Source organism: Lactuca saligna, chromosome 1 (assembly GCF_052625555.1).
Source record: "Lactuca saligna cultivar CGN05327 chromosome 1, ASM5262555v1, whole genome shotgun sequence".
NCBI lineage: Eukaryota > Viridiplantae > Streptophyta > Magnoliopsida > Asterales > Asteraceae > Lactuca > Lactuca saligna.
The window spans coordinates 15,903,918-15,924,296 of NC_136417.1; the positions used below are offsets into that span (position 1 = coordinate 15,903,918).

A 20,379-nucleotide genomic window follows, 5' to 3' on the forward strand; every position below is an offset into this window, starting at 1 on the left:
AGATATGAGGTTTAAATAGGGAGCAAACCTCTGAAACTTAGGGTTTCATCCAACAGCGGTGACTCGCCGAGTCCAGGATATGGACCCGCCGAGTCGCCAACTTAAACGTGTCCTGAGTCTCGCCCCTACTCGGCGAGTCGGACCTTGTGACTCTCCGAGTCCAAGGCTAAAATAGGGCAATACTTCAAATAAAATCCACATACCGGAAACCAGGTGCTACACAACCGCTGCGAGAAACATGACTTTTGTAATGAACTTTTTGCTTTTACATGTTCTCAACGGTTCATCCTCACCGGGAACGAGGTAGTATCGTTTTGATGATCTTGATATGTAAAACCATTTTTCATCAATGTGGATGACATTAAACATATCATGGAATGTGGTATTGGAATTAGGTAATGACCGAGTGATCATAGATAAACAAAATTCTAACCTCTTTGTTTTATTTGCATCGGTAAGGTCCGGCTTGATAGCATTTGTGTGTGGTCTAAGGTCACCTTCTTTTATTCGTCTATGCAAAGTTGATTTTGCAATACCTAATGACTTTGCAATAGACCGAATGGTAGTTCGACGACGTAATGGAATTTGTGAAACTTGATTCAAATCGAGTTGAACCCTTCTTCGCCCAACAACTTTTAGCTTCTTTGAAGAAAAATCAATTATTGATCCATTCTCCACTTGAATTTTAGCCCGATTCCAAATACGACTTACGGTGCGTTTAGAAACTCCGAAAAGTGCAGCTACATCATTTATGGAACCCCTTCTTAGCTCTCCATTAGAATTGTGCTGCAACAAGGCTTGAAATATATCTTGACGTTGGGCATAGGTTGTGTGTTTTTTAGTCAATGAAGTTAAAGTGTTCTCCATGACTTACGTAGGAAAAAAAGATGAAGGAAAATGGTTTATAAAGATTCATTGAATTGTTTTTGGTGGGAGAATTTGGAGCCAAATTTTGCTACTGCACGGCTTAATTTTTTTTTTCATTACGAGGTAAGTTTGGTTTCAATTTACAGTAAAACAAAAATTGGTGGGAACATTTTGCCTCCAAATACTTTCATTTTCCGATTAGTTAAATTAAGCATTTAATAGTTCTTTAATTATTTTTGTTTTTCTCTTTATTCCATCGGAGAGAAATGGTTCAACCGTTTCTCTTTATTAATGATTGATTAATTGTATTAATAGCTCATAAGAAGGGTAGATAAGTCATTTTGTTTACAAAAAGTTGCATTAAATGTACTTTTCTTAAACAATGTGTTTTTTACTTGTGGACAACTAAAATGGGACGGAGGGAGTATAGAAGATATGTACTCTCTATCATTGTCTAATAGACCAAGAGCGTAGCAAGTATCTTTGTAAGAGTCATAAACGATCTTGTTAACCGTTATAATATCTTCATAGCAAGTAGGACCCTTTACTTTGTTGAGTAAAATGTGTAATTAATAAACATCACCAGACTTGGGAGACACATGATTAATTCTTCCAAGTGCCTTTGTCTTTTTTTTTTTCTTCTTGTCCATATTTTATCTGATTTATTCCAAACGTATTGAGTTGAGAATTCAATATACGACAACTCCCTTGCCTTTTCATCATAGCTATTACATTCCATCCATGCCAAAAATTGAGAAGCAACAATAGTTGGTTTAGAAACAACATTAGTAACACGTTGGGATGGTTTAAACACAACAAGTTGTCTGTCTTGTAGGTGAAACAACAACCTTTCAACAGGTGGTGTTCTATAATAAATATCATACCTAAAAAGTCTCTAGCATGCCTCACAAGAAGAAATATAACGACAATTATAATAGCCAACAATTTCATCATGATCGTTGTTTTTTTTTTATGTTGTTTTTTGTTATTTTTGGCGTCATAAAAAGACGCAGTGATCCTGTCTCGACCTTTGTTAATATACTTAAAAATGTACTTTATTGATCCAAGCTAATTACACCACTCAAGATTCATATGGGTTTGGTATTGCTTCAAAAGTATCTTATTATATGGAACAACATATCTAAAAACAGAAACGAAATTTCATAAAGAAAATTAAGATCATTTAATATATATTTCCTATAAAAGATAACATTTATAAAGAGATAAATGTTTATATAAATAAAAAAATAATTTTTATACCTATTGTCCAAAGAAACTCCGTTTTTCAAAACATTGTTTCCAATTTCACATATTTGGTAAACTGGATAACCATCATCATCATCAATATACATATCATTTGTAAAGTCTTTTGGAAATCCTTTAGAACATTTGCCTTTTTTCATACATGATATAAATGGAAAATCATTGCCGCAAGGTCCATGTATCATGTTGTCAGAAAAAATTTGATACAAATCTGGTTCAAGTTCCTTATTTGGCAATTCAGCACATGTAACACGATCTATGTCTTCGGGATTTGGAAGTTTAGACTTTTTTTTCTAAAAATAGGCATACATGACAATGTGGAAGACTCTTTTTTTGAAACTCGATCGTATACATAACTGTATGATGCAAAATATGTTACTTGGTTAATGTATAATATTATAATATAAAAATAAAATAAAATGAATAATTACATTTTAGATTTATACCTCCATCGACTTCACCTAAATTTTTTTCTTCCCTAAATCTAGTGATTAGTGAATCAAGTTTTATTTTGAATATTCTTGTCAAAATATCAGGCCTGTCTTCGGGTTTAAGATTTTCAGATTTAACGAATCTAATTACCTCTGACCATTTAGGATTACATGTAACGGTTAAAAAAAATATCACGATAAACAAACCACTTAACTAAAGTCATTGCGTCTAAGTAATTTTGTTGCATGTAACCGCTGCCACCCGTAAAAGAAGACAGAATAATAATACAGTTTCCCATCGTAGAAGCATCTTCAGTTCCTTCTTGAGCAGCCTCGGCCAGGTCTCCATAAGGAGGGACACGTAATGTTGGTTGGTTAAACCGAATATAATTAAGTCGGTCATTTTCAACCATTGTATACGAATCAACAAAAAAACTATTGAAAGAGTTTTCTGGAACGTAATATCAAATATATTTCATTAGTTCTCTGTTGTATATGATAAACAAAAAACTCTCACATTGTCAGTGTTATTCGTCCTTTGGAACTTGGCTCTTCAACACCATGATGTAATATATCCAATCAAAATCCCTTTGGCATAAGGGAGCAATAAAGGATATTGAAGTGAAAGATATTGCGGATGCAACTCATTAATACGTTGAAGTTGACGACTTTGAGTTTCCAAAAAAATATCTCATGAATCGGAACCGTCAATGCCACCTACAATAAGTGCAACAACCTCACTTGTGGTAGGAAGATTATACTGTCTACCGTCTTTTTCTCTTGTCCTGTTGGATTTGATCCAAATCGATCACGTGCCATTCTAAATTGCTTAACTAATGGGTTGATAGAATCCAATAAACCCATTAGCTCATGAATAGTCAAGAACTCCAGTGAAAAATGATTTCCCATTGAATTATGAGATGTTGACTTTTTCTTTTTTAAACTACATTAATAGGAAAACAAAATTATGGATATAAATATTATGAGGCATAATAAAAATGATAACCATATATATATATATATATATATATATATATATATATATATATATATGTGTGTGTGTGTGTGTGTATGTATGTATGTGTGTGTTATGTGTGTTTAATGCTATTATATGATATAATGTATTTACATACTCGTATGCATTGAATCTGTTGTCAACCTCATGATTTGTATCGTATATATACAACTGACAAAATTTTGGTAATTCGCCTTCCTATGGTAGTAAGCTGCCTGCAATATGATAATTTTGTCCATGCATTCGATAAACATAAGGACCACCTCCAGAGTTAATGACATGATCAGTCTTACCAGCCATATATGTAAATGCAAACATCATATTGTATCTATAAATATTTTTTTTATAAAGTTATGGCTTTTTTCAATAACTCCGCTATATAAATCAAGCAATAACTGAGGTGGGTGAATCAAGTTTGGTAATTCTACTTTTCCATTGTAACAACAAATGGAATAAGATGTTTTCCTTAAATCTTTATTTCCTCTTATTGCTTCTCCCTTCCAAACCCTAACTTTACATGTAGAGCAAACATATACCGCATCACCAGAATCAAAAATCTATAAAGAAACAAAAAAAAACAAAAAAAAAAAAAAAAAAAAAAACTCATCACATAATATATACTATAAGCATAATATGAAAAGGGTGATAACATATTGAAAGGATAATTTTTCATTGGATAATCAAAATTTAAAATTTTAAATGGAAAGAAACAGTAACTTTACTTATGTCAATATATTTAGTCTGGGTGTCAATCCTTACATCGTTTTAACCAATTGAATTATAAGACACAAATGTTTGTTTCTTTTTTCTTGGTGCATCAAAATAAACATAATTTAAATTATTAATAAGACAATGAATATTTATAAAATTAAGTGCAAAAATGTATAAGTACATATGTTAACAAAACAGATGATAACATACCTTGGTAATCAATCTTATCAATATAATCGAAGGAAGGTTGAGAACGAATAATAGTATTGGTTGAGTTCTCCACAAAATCTTCATTCAAATCAAAAAAGGAATATCCTTTGTATTGAACTGTTTTCGTTTCCCTCTTATCATTTTTGTTGTGTTATTTTCTTGAAATGTAGCACATTTTTTGAAAAAATAATGATTAGATAAGATCAATGATTGTGTTTGTAATAATTGTGAAGTAGCTTTTAAACGTGAGAAAAAGTATAAAGTGAAATACAACGTATGTAATTATATGATAAAATAAAAATACTATGTATTAATTAATAATGAAATAATTTCAAATATATTACCATAGTTCGGATAGGTCTTGCCTGCATTGAAAGTTGTTGCATTTTGAATTGTTTGATAATTTGAAATTGGCAACATACTTGAACTATTTACAACTCTTCATTGGTAGTTTTTTATGCTAGTAAATATTGAATGTATTAAAGTTTTTATATTATTTAAATTGTTTAGGTAAACATAATAAAAAAATAATTATGAAAACCTTACCCTGACCGGTGATATGTGACAATGGTGATCTTGAGGAAATAAATGAATGTTGCACATTTTGCAGTATAACGGTTATGAGAGGATGATGTTGAAGGTGATGGAGTAACTTTCCGAGTAACTTGTTACACCCATAAAATTCAAGCCAATTTAAAACTTTTTAGAACATTTAAAACCATTAAGTTATTACAGTTTGTTTTCAAAATAGTTTAATCACCAGAGTATCCCTAGAATTAAATCATAAAATCATGAACTATGAGGAGTTGTACGATCACGCCTTTGCCTTGCCACGATCCCTTAATGCACCTGAAACAATAAACTAAAATTGTAAACCCGAAAGCTTAGCGAGTTCCCCCCAAAATACCCATACTCACACAATACAAATATAACCATAAAAAGCATACTATGGGTCCAAATCAATCATCGGGTTGGAATACCCCAGGCCCTCAACCTTCCGGTTGGAATGCCAACATTCTATGGGTCCAATCATCCTCGGGATGGAATACCCCAGGCCTACAACCAACAGGTTGGAATGCCCAGGTCTGTTAGCTTTCGCACAAAGCAGATAAGCCTCAACCAATAAACAAACATGTGCACATATAACATATAATATACTATGGGTCCAATCATCCTCGGGATAGAATACCCTAACTCCACAACCAACATGTTGGAATGCCCACATACTATGAGTTGAGTCATCCTCGGGATGGAATACTCCAGGCCCACAACCAACAGGTTGGAATGCCCAGGTCTATTGGCTTTCGCACAAAGCAGATAAGCCTCAACCAATAAACAACATGTGCACATATACTAGATAATTTCATAACAGTCTATAGATAACAAACTGATCTACCGGATCATACCACATAACATATAATATTATCCTACCCTCTAGGATGTCTAACTAACAGGTCATATAATATATCACATATTATCATCTTACCCTCTAGGATACCGATCTAACAGATCATACTAGCATAACATAACTAATAACAATTCAAAGGGCCGGCCTTAGTGCCTTAGACCTTTGAGTATAGTGAGGAAAACTCATCTATCACTGCTGAACTCCTGCGGATGAAACTCTAGCTGCTGGTTGATAGATTCCCAAACTGTCAACATCAAACAACACCCAATTGATAATTGGGTTCCAAGCCCAAGGTCCAACTCACACTCCAAAAGCCCAAAATTCCAACTATGGCTCAAAGCCCAACATATAGCCTAATTTTCTAAATTGGGCCCAGACCTATACATGGTCTTATTTTAAGGCCCAACATCATATAATCATTCAGGCCCAAACTGTGGTCCATCTATGGCCTAATTTTCCAAATTGGGCCCAACTCCTCATATGGGCCTTACTCAATTACTTGACATTGGATGACCCAGTAATAACCGAATCATCAAGGCCCAATAGAAAGGCCCAACAATAAAACCCAAGTGAAATTAGGGTTTTCATGTAAAATGACGATTAGGGTTAAGTGTTTCTCACTTAACCCATTAAAGACTTAATCCATTAAGTCCATCATTCTTCTAAACAAGTCATATGGTTTGATTAGGCTTAATCATACAATTCCATTCCAATGGCCCAAAAGTGGGTCCTAATAAGTCCAATATTGCTTAGATTAATCTTTGCCAATGATTATTATTTTAATGTTTCAAACTATTAAATAATTCTCGTGTGTGTCTCCCGATTAATTTTCAAAGTTAGGGTTTTATCATCATAAGGGTTTCCAACCCAAATATTAGTCCATTTATCAATTTGTTGGGCTTTAAGGTCCATTAGGGCTTTATTGGGTCAATTAGGGTCCATTAGACCCATTAGGGTTTTCACTAAGCCCATTAGGCTTCATTGGGACCATTAGAGCTTACAAGGCCCATTAGGGTTTCAAGCACCCCAAACGAATCAATCTCAACAAGGTAAACACACCGCCACCCGACATGGCTGCCGGTGGTGGTTTGATTTTTCCTTTCATTATTCCAATTTGTAATTTACACATTACAATGCAAAAACTCAAAATAATCACACACACTAAGAGGGTGTTTGGATAGGGAAAAAAATGATAGCTTATTGCTTATTGTTTATTTTCACCACAATAAGCTAATTTAAGTGTTTGGATAGGATGCTTAAAAAATTAGCTTATTGCGGTGGGAATAAGCTAAATAAGCTGATTTTAATAAGCAAGGGGGGTAATGCTTATTGCTTATTGCTTATTAGTCATTTTACTCATATAACCTGTTTTGTTTGCCAAACACTTCAAATGCTTATTGCTTATTGTTTATTCCCACCGCAATAAACTAATCCAAACACATTTTAAAAAAATGCTTATTCCCACCACAATAAGCAATAAGCAATAAGCTAATTAAGCTAAAAATGCATTTATCCAAACACCCTCTAAACAAAATGAACACACACATGCGGCACATGGCGGCAGCCACCATATCACGGTGGTGGCAGTGGCGGTCCTCAGCTTCCAAGCTTGACAAACTCACACAAATAAACCTTACACTGCATACAACACTCCAGCACAACCTTCGCATGAAGGCGTACGGCAGTCGGAGTAGGCGGTTGATTCAAGTTGGCAGCAGCAAATCATCGACGACGACCAACCAAGGGTCTCCTCCGGTCACATACTGCCTTGGCGCTCCATGGCGGCCCTTCGTCTTCAACGGTGATGGTTGTGACTGAGGGTACGGTAGTAACAGCAGGGAGGTGGTGGTTGGATGGCAATCGAATAGTAGCAGTGTACTGTCAGAACAGAAACGGGGAAGAAGGATCGATAGGGTCTTTTCTTTATCCGCGAATGGTAACAGCGACAGCCGAGGTTGTTGTCGTCGGTGGCCATGGGACCTTAGCAAAGACATCCTTACCGGCAGCGCCATTTGCGGCCTTGACATCGGAGAAGGGAGGCGGCGACGTAACTGATCGAGGAACGGCGACGACGATCCATAGCAACAACCTCCGACGGTCTTGCTTTCTTTCCGATGTAGCAGGGTTGGCTCAGTCGGCTGGAGAGGAGAAGAGGTGAGGGTGACTGCTGGAGGTCTTCCGATGATGGCAGCTGCTTTCATGCTAGGGTTAGGGTTAACAGGTAATGGGTTTTATAGTCCTATAGCCCATCAAACTTTTCTCCATAACAACAACTTTGGTCCCTCCCTTTTCTTATTCTTTCAAAATGAGGCCAACTTTTACCCTTTCTACTCTAACCTCGAAAATCCTTTTCAAATTCGACCCATAAATTACCAAACAGACCCCAACCATCCAAAACCTTTCAATTTAAGTCTGATATTTATTCTTTACCCCTATTTCCATAGTTCTTTACTTATTAAGCCCAAATAATATCAAACACTCATTGACTTATGAAAATCTTTACAAATTAAGTCCCTAAATTACACTTTAACCCCTGGAGATTCAATTCTTGCCAGTTGACTTCCCAAAACCAACACCCCACTAACCATTTAACTATTCTATTTAAAACGGGGTGTTACATAACTTGAGAAACTGGCGTTATGAAGATATGATTTTCTGAAGGAAAAAAAAATTGTATTGTAAATGATAAGGAAAATATGAATATGTATATGTAATATTAAAGTACATATATTGAAATTAAATTTATAATCAGTTAAATACAAAAAATATAATAAATAGTAATGTAACAATATGATAACTATTACCAGAGTTGTGATGCGTCCTTACATCCTTGAAAGTTATAGCATTTTTATTTGTTTGGATATTTGGAGTCGGCGATATATACGGACCGTTTATAACTGTTTATTAATATCATAACAAATATTAAATTTGGTGAAATTAATAGTCGTTATATGGTTTTGACTGACAGTGGGAGAATAATATTAAAATGATTATTAATAATTTACCCTGATTGGTTATTTGTGAAAGTGAATACCTTGATGAAATTGTTGTAGGTTGCATATTCAGTCGTATGACGTTATGAGATGATGAGTTTGAATGTAATTCTTAACATTTTCGAATAACCCGACAACTAGTGGGGATGTAGAAGTTATTTTCTTAAAGAAAGTATGATAAATGTGGATGAAATGAAAATATATTAGACATTAAATATGAAATTTAACGGGAATATAAAAATCAATAAATTATATATTAGACATTAAATACGGACCGTTTATAACTGTTTATTAGTATCATAACAAATATTAAATTTGGTGAAATTAATAGTCGTTATATGGTTTTGACTGACAGTGGGAGAATAATATTAAAATAATTATTAATAATTTACCCTGATTGGTTATTTGTGAAAGTGAATACCTTGATGAAATTGTTGTAGGTTACATATTCGGTCGTAGGACGTTATGAGCTGATGAGTTTGAATGTAATTCCTAACATTTTCGAGTAACCCGACAATTAGTGGGGATGTAGAAGTTATTTTCTTTAAAAAAAAGTATGATAAATGTGGATGAAATGAAAATATATTAGATATTAAATATGAAATTTAACGGGAATATAAAAATCAATAAATTATATTTACTGAACATCTAATGCTAATATTAAATTAAAATTTTACCGTTTGTGATATCCAACAGTGGTGGACTTGGCGATGTTTTTGATTTGTTTCTTCCATTGTTGGTATTCGTATATGTTGTATACTGTAAAATGTAAGATGAAATGCATAAAGTTGGAGAGAATAGTAATAGCATAGATGAATATCATAACATACCATAAAAAATGATTATGCAATGAATGGAATTAAAGGATATTGGTGAAGATAATAACGAATTAAAGTTGGTTAACAAATATAGAGATATAATTGCAAAACGTGTGTCGTGATTTTATATTCAATAAAAATATGTATCAAAAATAGATGAATTAAGTCCTTTTTAATAAGATTAAATTAAATGGTAGTTTCTAAACTGATAAGGGTATATGATTTTGAAAAGATTTAAAGATAACATTTCCTTATTAAACGATAATGTCTGGATTCTATATATTGAAACCCGATAAATATGCATATAATTATTTTGGAAATTGTTTATGATTGACGGCATAATTGGAATGATAATCTACATAAATAAGAATATAAGATTCATGAAAAAAATTAAAATTTGTGGAGTATGTGCTTGCGTTGATAATTATACTCTTGGTCATAAAGAGATTACCTTTAAACTTAAAACAAGTTGACAATAATAGATTTGGTTAACATAATTTGTTATTTAAACTTAAAACAAATTGAAAATAATAGATTTGGTCAACGTAGTTTGTTATCCAAACTTAAAACAATTTGACCATAATAGACTTGGTCAACATAGTTTATTACGAACAATAAAAAAAATTATTGTTATAAAATGTTGTTTGTGCAATAACAAACTCAGTGGATTAAGCCAAACATTAAGGGATGAATAAATAACTTTTTGGCCAAAGTCTAACTGGTAAAGTCAAATATTTGGATCCTAATGCAGACTTGCAGAATAAGATGATATAATGTGTATATATATATATATTTAAAAAATAGTCGACATATAATTGTTATTAATTATAATATGGGACAACATTAAAAGTGTAATTATATTATGATCCACGTGACAAAATTTATTGAATACATGATCATTTATGAGATTGTAACATAAATGGTCTATATTATTTGTAAACATTGATGCCTAATACATCGATATATTTCGGCACATTGGTTTTATACACTTTGACAGCGATTGTTGTTGTCATGATTATTGTTTTAATGAAGGAAAAAGTGTAAACCATATATTCACCAAAAAAACAGTTTTCAATTCAATAAAGACGAAAATCAAATAGCATTCGGTAAACGAAACAAAATGTGAATTAAGAAAAGTTACAATTATTAAATCTTTTAACCCTAAAGAAAATAAACCAGTTTGCATACACATATTGGAAACACCATTCTATACATTATTCATAATATAACAACAAAAACAAACATTGTAGAGGATAATGAAACCTGTTATGGATGATGGATGATGGAAGTAGGCAGCAATAAGTGTAAATAGAGGTTGAAGAAACAATTTTTTTTTTGGTGATTGAGAGGGGTAAGAAACAATTTCTTTTCATGATTTGTATGATACGTAATATTATATAAAGTTTATAAGGATATATAAAATGATAAACAGTGATTTTATAAGATATCTATATATCATAACAGAATATGGAAAATAGTATAATTGAAAAACATGAGTCCTAATATTAAATTAAGTTACGATAATTATAAAACATATATGATTTACATCTATAATTAATTAGATATAATTAAATGACCGGATTTGAAATTGATAAGGGTACATAAATTTGAAAAGATTTAAAGATAATATTTCCTTATTAAACAATTTAATCATAAATGTTTGGATTCTATATATTGATACCTCATAAATATGCATATAATTTTTTTTGGAAAGTGTTTATTATTGACGGTATAATTAGAATGATAATATGTATAAATAAAAATATAAGATTCATAAAAGAAATTAAAAATTATGGAATATGTGCTCGTGTTGACAATTATACCCTTTGTCATAAGGAGATTATCTTTAAACTTAAAACAACTCACCGTAGTATATCGTTTTTATAATATATAGGTTGTAGTCATCTAAAGTTCTTAAAAACCAACTTCTAACTTGATTTATTTTTAAGGTTTTTAAAAATTCAACCATGATCTTCATCTTACATAATTTTCATTTGTAAATATAATGCTACCTCCGTCCCAAATAAATTGTTCATGTTTGACTTTTGAATTTTTACTTTTCAACTTTAATCTTAAATATTTTTGTTGTTTATAGATAATACTTGATTAAAAAAATATATGAATGAATTGTATTTAAAATGTTTTTTCATTGTTATAAGTTTTATCAAGTAATATATAAATAAATAAAAATATTTAAGGTCAAAGATGAACAAACAAAATTTCAAAAGTAAATATATATATATATATATATATATATATATATATATATATATATATATATATATATATATATATATATATATCTTAAAAATCTTTAAATATATATGTTAATAAATTTTATTTTTACTATCACTATAAATTCAAACATTTTCAATAAAATTTATTTTTCATTAAATGTTAATTATATATTTTTTATTACTTTAAATTTATATTTTTAATGACAAACCCATTTCTAACTTTTCTAATTCGTTTTTAGCAACATTTATTTAACCATTTATACATATAAGTATTGACAAGTTAAAGCTAGCCCATTTGGTTAAATGAAAGTTCTTAATCTACCAACTAACTAAGAGGTTATTGGTTCAATCTCAAACAAAATAAGAGATATTAAATATTTGTTGAAAAAAAAGATATGGTCTTGCTTTGACATTTATGCTCATTTATTTATCTATGTTTATCCAGATTTTTTTTTCTAAATAGAGATTATAGTTTATTGAGTTAAATACATTTAATGTTTTAAGTAGACAAGTTTAAATGAACGAACATAAATAAACTTTTGTTTGTATTCGTTAAATTCATTTTTGTTTATTTTTTATTTGTTCGGTTAATTTAAACAAACGCAAATAAACAAACATTTGTTTTTGTTTGTTCAGTTCGTTTATATATAGAGAAGATGATTATTTTTATTATTCATAACAACAAAATTCTAAATTATTTTATTATTATTTTAATAACAGAGAAAAAGATTATGTTTTTATAATTTTATAGTATATCTATTGATTTTTTATGATTTTAGTTAAAGATAATTAAACATAACCATCATCATCATTAGTAATTAGCGTGTGTATATATATATATATATATATATATATATATATATATATATATATATATATATATATATATATATATATATATATATATTCAAGACTAAAACCATTACATAGTAAAATAATTAAAAAATAAACCTAAATTAGTAACTTTGGTTGATTATTAAATGACTTTAATTCCATAAAAAATAAAATAAAAAAAACAAATATTTGCACAATGTAAGACTGGAGGGTGTGGTGTGGTTTCAGGCAGTGCGGTTTCCCACATAAACAGCGAACACCACCCCATGGGTGTGGTTTGGTGTTGTTCAAACCGCAGTGCGACAAAAAATAGTCACGACTTGTGATTGGGTTTAAATAATTTGACTGTTTTGTGATTGGGTGGGGAGAATTAAAGTTTTTATTTATTTTTTTTAAAAGAAAGTGTGACACCACTCCTTGGGTGTGATAAGGAACCACACTTTTGTGATAAAAATGACGTGGCGCTTACATGGCAAAGACGACAGTGCGGTTTCGGTTACACCACTCCCTCTAGCCTTAATATCCTTAACTTCGTCTTTTATCGATTGTAATTTAATATATTATTAATATTATTATTATATACTTTTTTTATTCTAATATAACAATACATATGAATATTCAAAACCTAAAGGGCAAAAGTTGAAAGTTTTGTAGAAGTAGGAGCAAAAGAAATGAAAATTTAAATTAAAACTAGACAAAACTTCAAAAATGGTCCCTGTGGTTTTCGAAAATATCAAGTTTAGTCCTTAAGTTCAAAAACCCTCACAGATGGTCCCTGTGGTTTCAAAATTTTAACAAATGGCCCTTTTCGCTAACGTCGTTAGCTTTTGGCCGTTAAGTGAAGGGTATTTATGTCTTTTCACTACCACAGGGACCATTTATGAAGTTTTGTCTTTTTTTTTGAAAAAAAGAAAAATAATAATTATTTGATATTAACTCTCTCTCTCTCTCTCTCTCTCTCTCTCTCTCTCCAATACAAATAAGGGGAAAGGACTTTTGTCCATGGCAGATCGAAGAAGACGAACATAAGCAGGCAGAAAAAATGGTCTGGTGATATTTGATCGAACTGCAAGGAGGGGCAAAGAGATCGATCTTTGGCGACCCTCTAAGGGTTTAATTTACGTTTCTAGCGGCGACAACCTAGGCAAAAAAGAATTGGTTCGAAGGCAGATCAAAAACCACACCTCACCCCTTGCAATTCGATCAAACATTGGCTCTCAATTCGAACATGCTACTCTTCAATGATGAAATCAAATCTTCAAAGAAAAGGCATGTTCAACCTAGAAAAGGCAGTATGCAGCCACATACGAGTTTTTTCATGACTGCTCGAAACCACTGGACCCGGTCTTAAAAACCCTCCAACTTAGAAAAACCCTCCGTTTGTTGGAGAAATAAGAGAAAAAGTTTAAGGAGCTCCTGCAATATCCTCCTTGGTCCATTTGTTCGTCATCTGTGGTCCAATCAAGGGGAAGAATAACAGAAGACAACAAATAGCGAAAAGGGTGACTGTAATTAGTGGAAGAAGGAAGAACAACCAGTTCTTCCGATGAGCTCCTTCTCTTGGTACTCCAACCTTCGATTGTGCAACTGTAATACGGGGGTGATTGCGGTGGCATTTAATCAGTTGTGAGGAGGGCTTACCCAACAGAAGGTGTTTAGCAGCCGGAGTTAATGAAATAGAAGGGAATAGGAGGAAGGTTGCCATCGCTGGTGAAGGTCACCAGTTTAAACACTTGGATATTTGATTCATGGGTTGAAGAACAAACAGAAAAATGGTTTCATGAAGAACACACATTTAATTTATGCTTTTTTTTGTTATTATTTCTGGAAAAGTATATCTTTTTTAAATTGGGTTTCGGTTTTTGATTTTTGGAATGGTTGGTTTCCTAGAAATCACAAACACGAACTCAAACATGAATTGGAATGGTGAGTTATTGATATTTGGAATTGAGAGAGAGAGAGAGAGAGAGAGAGAGAGAGAGAGAGAGAGAGAGAGAGAGAGAGAGAGAGAGAGAGAGAGAGTTCATATTAAATATATTTTTTTTAATAAGACAAAACTTCATAAATGGTCCCTATGGTAGTGAAAAGACAAAAATGCCCTTCACTTAACGGCCAAAAGCTAACGGCGTTAGCGAAAATGACCATTTGTTAAAAGTTTTGAAACCACAGGGACCATCTGTGAGGTTTTTTGAACTTAAAAACTAAACTTAATATTTTCGAAAACCACATGGACCATTTTTGAAGTTTTGTTTTTAAAACTAATTTTCACTCGTAATGATTGATATAGTGATTGAGTTACTCCATTTTCATGTATTTATAACTTTTATGTGCATTTAGAATTATCCTATTTGAACGTCTTCCACGTAACTTATCAGATCAATAACTTCCATTGGGATAAACTAAAAAACCATACGTTACTTTCGATAAATCCAGAACCGTTGAAATAAATCATACTGTCACATTTATACATTTTAATAATAAAGTCAAATTACGGTTTGTATTAGGTATGTATTAAATATTTGTTTATTATAAGATGGAATCACAATTAGTAGCAGGTCCCTCGTATAGAACTCCAAAATCCAACCAAACAAAGCTTCACCTTCCATGACATTAATTCAAGGCATGATTCATAACACAAACACACACGTATATATATTGTATGTATACATGTATTCTCCCATGCCACATATTCTCCACCGCATGTTTCAAAAATACATACACAATGAATTATTCAGTCGAACTAATTTTGTTACTCATTTCTCTAGTATTCCTCTTCTACGTTGTAGTTGTCCGTCGAATCAAGTCCATATCGATAGTTGGGGAAGCTCCTGAACTCGGTGGTGCATGGCCAATCATCGGACACCTCCACCTACTTGGTGGTGGTGACCAGCTTCTCTACCGTACACTAGGAGCCATGGCAGACAAATACGGTCCAGCGTTCAATATCCGGCTCGGAACCCGTCGTGCTTTTGTGGTCAGCAGCTGGGAAGTAGCTAAAGAATGTTTCACCATTAACGACAAAGCACTAATTTCCCGGCCTAAAACCGCCGCAGTGAAGCACATGGGCTATAACTACGCGGTGTTTGGCTTCGCCCCATACACTCCCTTTTGGCGTGAAATGCGAAAGATCGCCACCCTTGAGCTCTTGTCCAACCGCCGCCTCGAGATGCTCAAAGACGTCCGTTCGTCGGAGATCAACTATGGAATCAAAGAGCTGTACGGGAGATGGGCTGAAAATGATCGTCTGCCTGTAGCTGTCGAACTGAATAAATGGTTGGAATACATGATGTTAAACATAGTTGTGATGATGGTAGCCGGAAAGAGGTACTTCGGTGTTGGAGGTGGTGGCGATGAGGCTGACAGGTGCCAGAAAGCCATCAGTAATTTCTTCCGGCTGATTGGCATTTTCGTAGTATCAGACGCGATTCCTTTTTTTTGGTGGTTGGATTTACATGGATATGAGAAAGAGATGAAAAAAACCGCGAAGGATCTGGATTTGGTTCTTGGAGGGTGGCTCGATGAACATCGGCAAAGAAGGAAATCAGATGTAGCGAGAAATAAAGACGACGTAAAAGATTTTATCGACGTCATGTTGTCACTTGAAGACGAAGGCCAACTCTCAGGTTTCGAGCATGATTCAGATACAAGCATCAAGTCTACATGCTTGGTAAGTAATTATATTATATAACTTTATATGATCATAAGTCACAAGTTTATTAATTATTATAATACTCGAGTCATATATGCATGCATGCATAATATATATTACAGGCATTGATTCTAGGAGGTAGCGACACGACAGCTGGGACGCTAACGTGGGCTATCTCATTGTTGCTAAATCATCCTGATGCTCTAAAGAAACTACAACATGAACTAGACGATGAAGTAGGTAAAGACAGACAAGTGGAGGAATCCGACATAAAAAACCTCGTATTTCTTCAAGCTGTAATCAAAGAAACTCTGCGTCTTTATCCGGCGGGTCCGCTGCTAGGACCAAGGGAGGCGATTGAAGATTGTATGGTTTCTGGGTATAATGTGAAAGCTGGGACTCGATTGATAGTAAATGTATGGAAGATTCAAAGGGATAATACGATTTGGACCGATCCATCTGAATTTAATCCAGAGAGGTTTATGGGTGTTGAGTATGAACATGTTGACCTCAGAGGACAACAATTTGTGCTCATGCCATTCGGGTCGGGTCGACGTTCTTGCCCCGGGGCTACGTTTGGGCTTCAAGTCCTTCATTTGACTTTGGCTCGTCTTTTTCATTCGTTTCATTTGGATCTTCCAGGAGGTCTTCTGGTGGATATGACTGAGAGCCCTGGAATGACTATTCCTAAAAAGATGCCGTTGGAGGTGCTTTTGACCCCACGCCTTCCATCGGAGCTCTATGCTTAATTAGTTGTAAAAGCATTATGTTGCTTTATGTTTTGTTTTCTCTTTTTGTCGTATGAAAGAATGATATATGAAGTGAAATAAGAATAAAAAAGTTCCATCACTTTCTTTGGAAGTTTATAATTCACATATATCCTTTGGGTCCTTAATTGATATATTCTACTTCAAATAATTCTTGATGAAAGTTCATATTAGAACCGAAGTATAATGAAGACAGAAAACAAGAGAATCTCTGACACATATAAAATATAATTTATGATAGGTGTGTAGTAAACAATCAATGTTAGGTGTTTAGTAAAAAGTCTATGAAAATAAGAAAACCGAAAAAAAAAGAACATACTGTAAAATCTTTATAGATGGTAAACAAATCATTGAAACATATTTAGAGTTGAAGATTATAAATGGAAATAAGAGATTGTGGTGTGGTGAAGTAATGTCTGAACACAGAAATTCTCTTATTGTTGTCTGTTTATATACCTTGAAGATATAAAAATCTATTCAAATGTCAATCTTGATTTTGACGGTTTCCGATGTATCCATAATTTGAAAAGAAGAAAAGAAAATATATGATGATGCATATTGATTTGCCAAAATCTAAAAAAAGGGACTGTACAAAATATAAATAGGCATCCAATCGACAATTATTAACAGTCAAATACTTCCTCCGTCCCATTTTAGTTGTCCACAAGTAAAAAACACATTGTTTAAGAAAAATACATTTAATACAACTTTTTGTAAACAAAATGACCTATCTACCCTTCTTATAAGCAATTAATACAATTAATCAATCATTAATAAAGAGAAACGGTTGAACCATTTCTCTCCAATGGAATAAGGAGAAAAACAAAAATAATTAAAGAACTATTAAATGCTTAATTTAACTAATCGGAAAATGAAAGTATTTGGAGGCAAAATGTTCCCACCAATTTTTGTTTTACTGTAAATTGAAACCAAACTTACCTCGCAATGAAAAAAAAAATTAAGCCGTGCAGTAGCAAAATTTGGCTCCAAATTCTCCCACCAAAAACAATTCAATGAATCTTTATAAACCATTTTCCTTCATCTTTTTTCCTACGTAAGTCATGGAGAACACTTTAACTTCGTTGACTAAAAAATACACAACCTATGCCCAACGTCAAGATATATTTCAAGCCTTCTTGCAGCACAATTCTAATGGAGAGCTAAGAAGGGGTTCCATAAATGATGTAGCTGCACTTTTCGGAGTTTCTAAACGCACCGTAAGTCGTATTTGGAATCGGGCTAAACTTCAAGTGGAGAATGGATCAATAATTGATTTTTCTTCAAAGAAGCTAAAAGTTGTTGGGCGAAGAAAGGTTCAACTCGATTTGAATCAAGTTTCACAAATTCCATTACGTCGTCGAACTACCATTCGGTCTATTGCAAAGTCATTAGGTATTGCAAAATCAACTTTGCATAGACGAATAAAAGAAGGTGACCTTAGACCACACACAAATGCTATCAAGCCGGACCTTACCGATGCAAATAAAACAAAGAGGTTAGAATTTTGTTTATCTATGATCACTCGGTCATTACCTAATTCCAATACCACATTCCATGATATGTTTAATGTCATCCACATTGATGAAAAATGGTTTTACATATCAAGATCATCAAAACGATACTACCTCATTCCCGGTGAGGATGAACCGTTGAGAACATGTAAAAGCAAAAAGTTCATTACAAAAGTCATGTTTCTCGCAGCGGTTGCTCGGCCAAAGATTTGATGCCTTAGGAAATGAAATTTTTTCCGAAAAGATTGGCATCTTCCCACTTACAACAAAAGAACCCGCTAAGCGTTCAAGCAAGAACCGTGTTGCGGGAACATTGGAGACAAAACCAATTTTATCGGTTACTAAAGAAATAACGAGGTCGTGGTTGATTGAAAAAGTTTTACCCGCTATTAAAGCTAAATGGCCTCCAAACCATATTGGTCCAATATTCATTCAACATGATAATGCAAAACCTCATATTGATGTCAATGATAGCGAATTTCTTGAAGCATCGTCTCAAGATGGGTTTGATATTCGACTTTGTTTTCAGCCCCCAAATAGTCCAGATTTAAATGTGTTGGACCTTGGGTTTTTTTGGGCCATTCAATCACTTCAAGAACAAGAGGTACTCCATACAGTGGATGAATTGGTTACTGCAGTTCAAACCTCATTTGACAAGATGCAATCTCATGAGCTTAACAATGTTTTCTTAACTTTGCAAACATGCATGAAAGAAATCATAAAGGTTAAAGGTGGTAGCAACTATCGAATACCGCATATCGGTAAAAGTAGGTTGGAACGACAAGGTATTTTGCCAATACAAATTGAGTGTGAACAAAGCCTCATAGATGAAGTAGTTCCATATTTGAGTCAGTAAGATGTAAACATGAAAACAAATCAAATTTTCATTTGATGTGTAACACGTTGCTGGCTTTCTTAAAAAGAAAAAAGAAAAGAATGTTTATTTGCATTTGTAAGCAAAGAGTAACATACGTAACTATGAGATGCAAATGTCTTTTGCTTTTTTATTCCACTAATTAATGCACGATAGTAATTAGGCGTATTTATTACCAGGGGTAGTATGGGAAACTTTCTTAATTATACTAGTCTTGTTTTAGTAGGTGACAATAATTTTGGGACAAACCAAAATAGTATACTGGACAACTAAAATGGGACGGAGGGAGTACAAGAAACACATCATTGGGCCACCGCTTCTTTCTGCAGGTCCCTATTCGTTATGTTGATTACATCAGATAGTCTATCCCGACCTCATCATGTTTTTAAGAGACATATAATTGTCTTTCTAATGATGTCGTTCACATTCGTGAACAAGAAATAAGTGTGAAACTAAACCATTTACACAAAACAAACGTTCCCACTTTAATTGATATTAAAAATAAATTATTTCATAACTTTTTAATGTTTTCAGGCTTGAAGCTAAAACCGGAAGCAATTTACCACCTACCGTTTTCATACATTGAGAAATCTTTATTGAGCTGAGGACTGAGTCTTAAGCAAATATCCAATATGCGATTACGTGATCACAAATATATTCAAGATTCTTTCAATATGTTAATTCAAGATGAGCTTAATTATGATCGGTCTAATCTTGAATTTGAACATCAACAACTGCATTCAGAATTAAATGTCGAGCAAAAAATGTTTATGATATAATTATGAATGCAG

General features: G+C 33.0%; 3 protein-coding genes and 1 long non-coding RNA gene across 4 annotated transcripts; 2 read left to right on the forward strand and 2 right to left on the reverse strand.

Moving 5' to 3' along the window:
* Positions 1–216: 216 nt before the first annotated feature.
* LOC145002933 (uncharacterized) lies at positions 217–867 on the reverse strand. The gene has a single exon (XM_078962113.1). It carries the CDS (start codon positions 865–867, stop codon positions 217–219), a length of 651 nt encoding a protein of 216 aa, XP_078818239.1.
* Positions 868–3,051: 2,184 nt separating this feature from the next.
* LOC145048402 (uncharacterized) lies at positions 3,052–4,595 on the reverse strand. Its single transcript, XR_013682838.1, has 3 exons — positions 4,498–4,595; positions 3,695–4,133; positions 3,052–3,504 (listed from the first exon to the last, which is right to left on the reverse strand). It is a non-coding gene; the product is annotated as an uncharacterized LOC145048402 (long non-coding RNA).
* A 10,842-nt stretch (positions 4,596–15,437) lies between these two features.
* LOC145048404 (xanthotoxin 5-hydroxylase CYP82C4-like) lies at positions 15,438–17,297 on the forward strand. The gene is made up of 2 exons (XM_078996880.1): positions 15,438–16,454; positions 16,559–17,297. The coding sequence occupies exons 1-2, from the start codon at positions 15,447–15,449 to the stop codon at positions 17,183–17,185; spliced, it is 1,635 nt and encodes a 544-aa protein (XP_078853006.1). The 5' UTR covers positions 15,438–15,446; the 3' UTR covers positions 17,186–17,297.
* A 967-nt stretch (positions 17,298–18,264) lies between these two features.
* Positions 18,265–20,193, forward strand: LOC145002943 (uncharacterized). The gene is made up of 3 exons (XM_078962123.1): positions 18,265–18,906; positions 18,959–19,499; positions 20,123–20,193. Exons 1-3 carry the CDS (start codon positions 18,265–18,267, stop codon positions 20,191–20,193), a joined length of 1,254 nt encoding a protein of 417 aa, XP_078818249.1.
* The last annotated feature ends 186 nt before the right edge of the window (positions 20,194–20,379 follow it).

Excerpts from the sequence above, each read along its gene's own strand:
- LOC145048404 (XM_078996880.1), top strand. The coding sequence starts at position 15,447 with ATGTATACATGTATTCTCCCATGCCACATATTCTCCACCGCATGTTTC. Across the intron at positions 16,455-16,558 it reads GCATCAAGTCTACATGCTTG|GCATTGATTCTAGGAGGTAG; the intron begins GTAAGTAATTAT and ends TATATATTACAG.
- LOC145002943 (XM_078962123.1), top strand. The coding sequence starts at position 18,265 with ATGGAGAACACTTTAACTTCGTTGACTAAAAAATACACAACCTATGCC. Across the intron at positions 18,907-18,958 it reads AAGTCATGTTTCTCGCAGCG|ATTGGCATCTTCCCACTTAC; the intron begins GTTGCTCGGCCA and ends TTTTCCGAAAAG. Across the intron at positions 19,500-20,122 it reads AAGTAGGTTGGAACGACAAG|GCTTGAAGCTAAAACCGGAA; the intron begins GTATTTTGCCAA and ends TAATGTTTTCAG.
- LOC145002933 (XM_078962113.1), bottom strand. The coding sequence starts at position 867 with ATGGAGAACACTTTAACTTCATTGACTAAAAAACACACAACCTATGCC.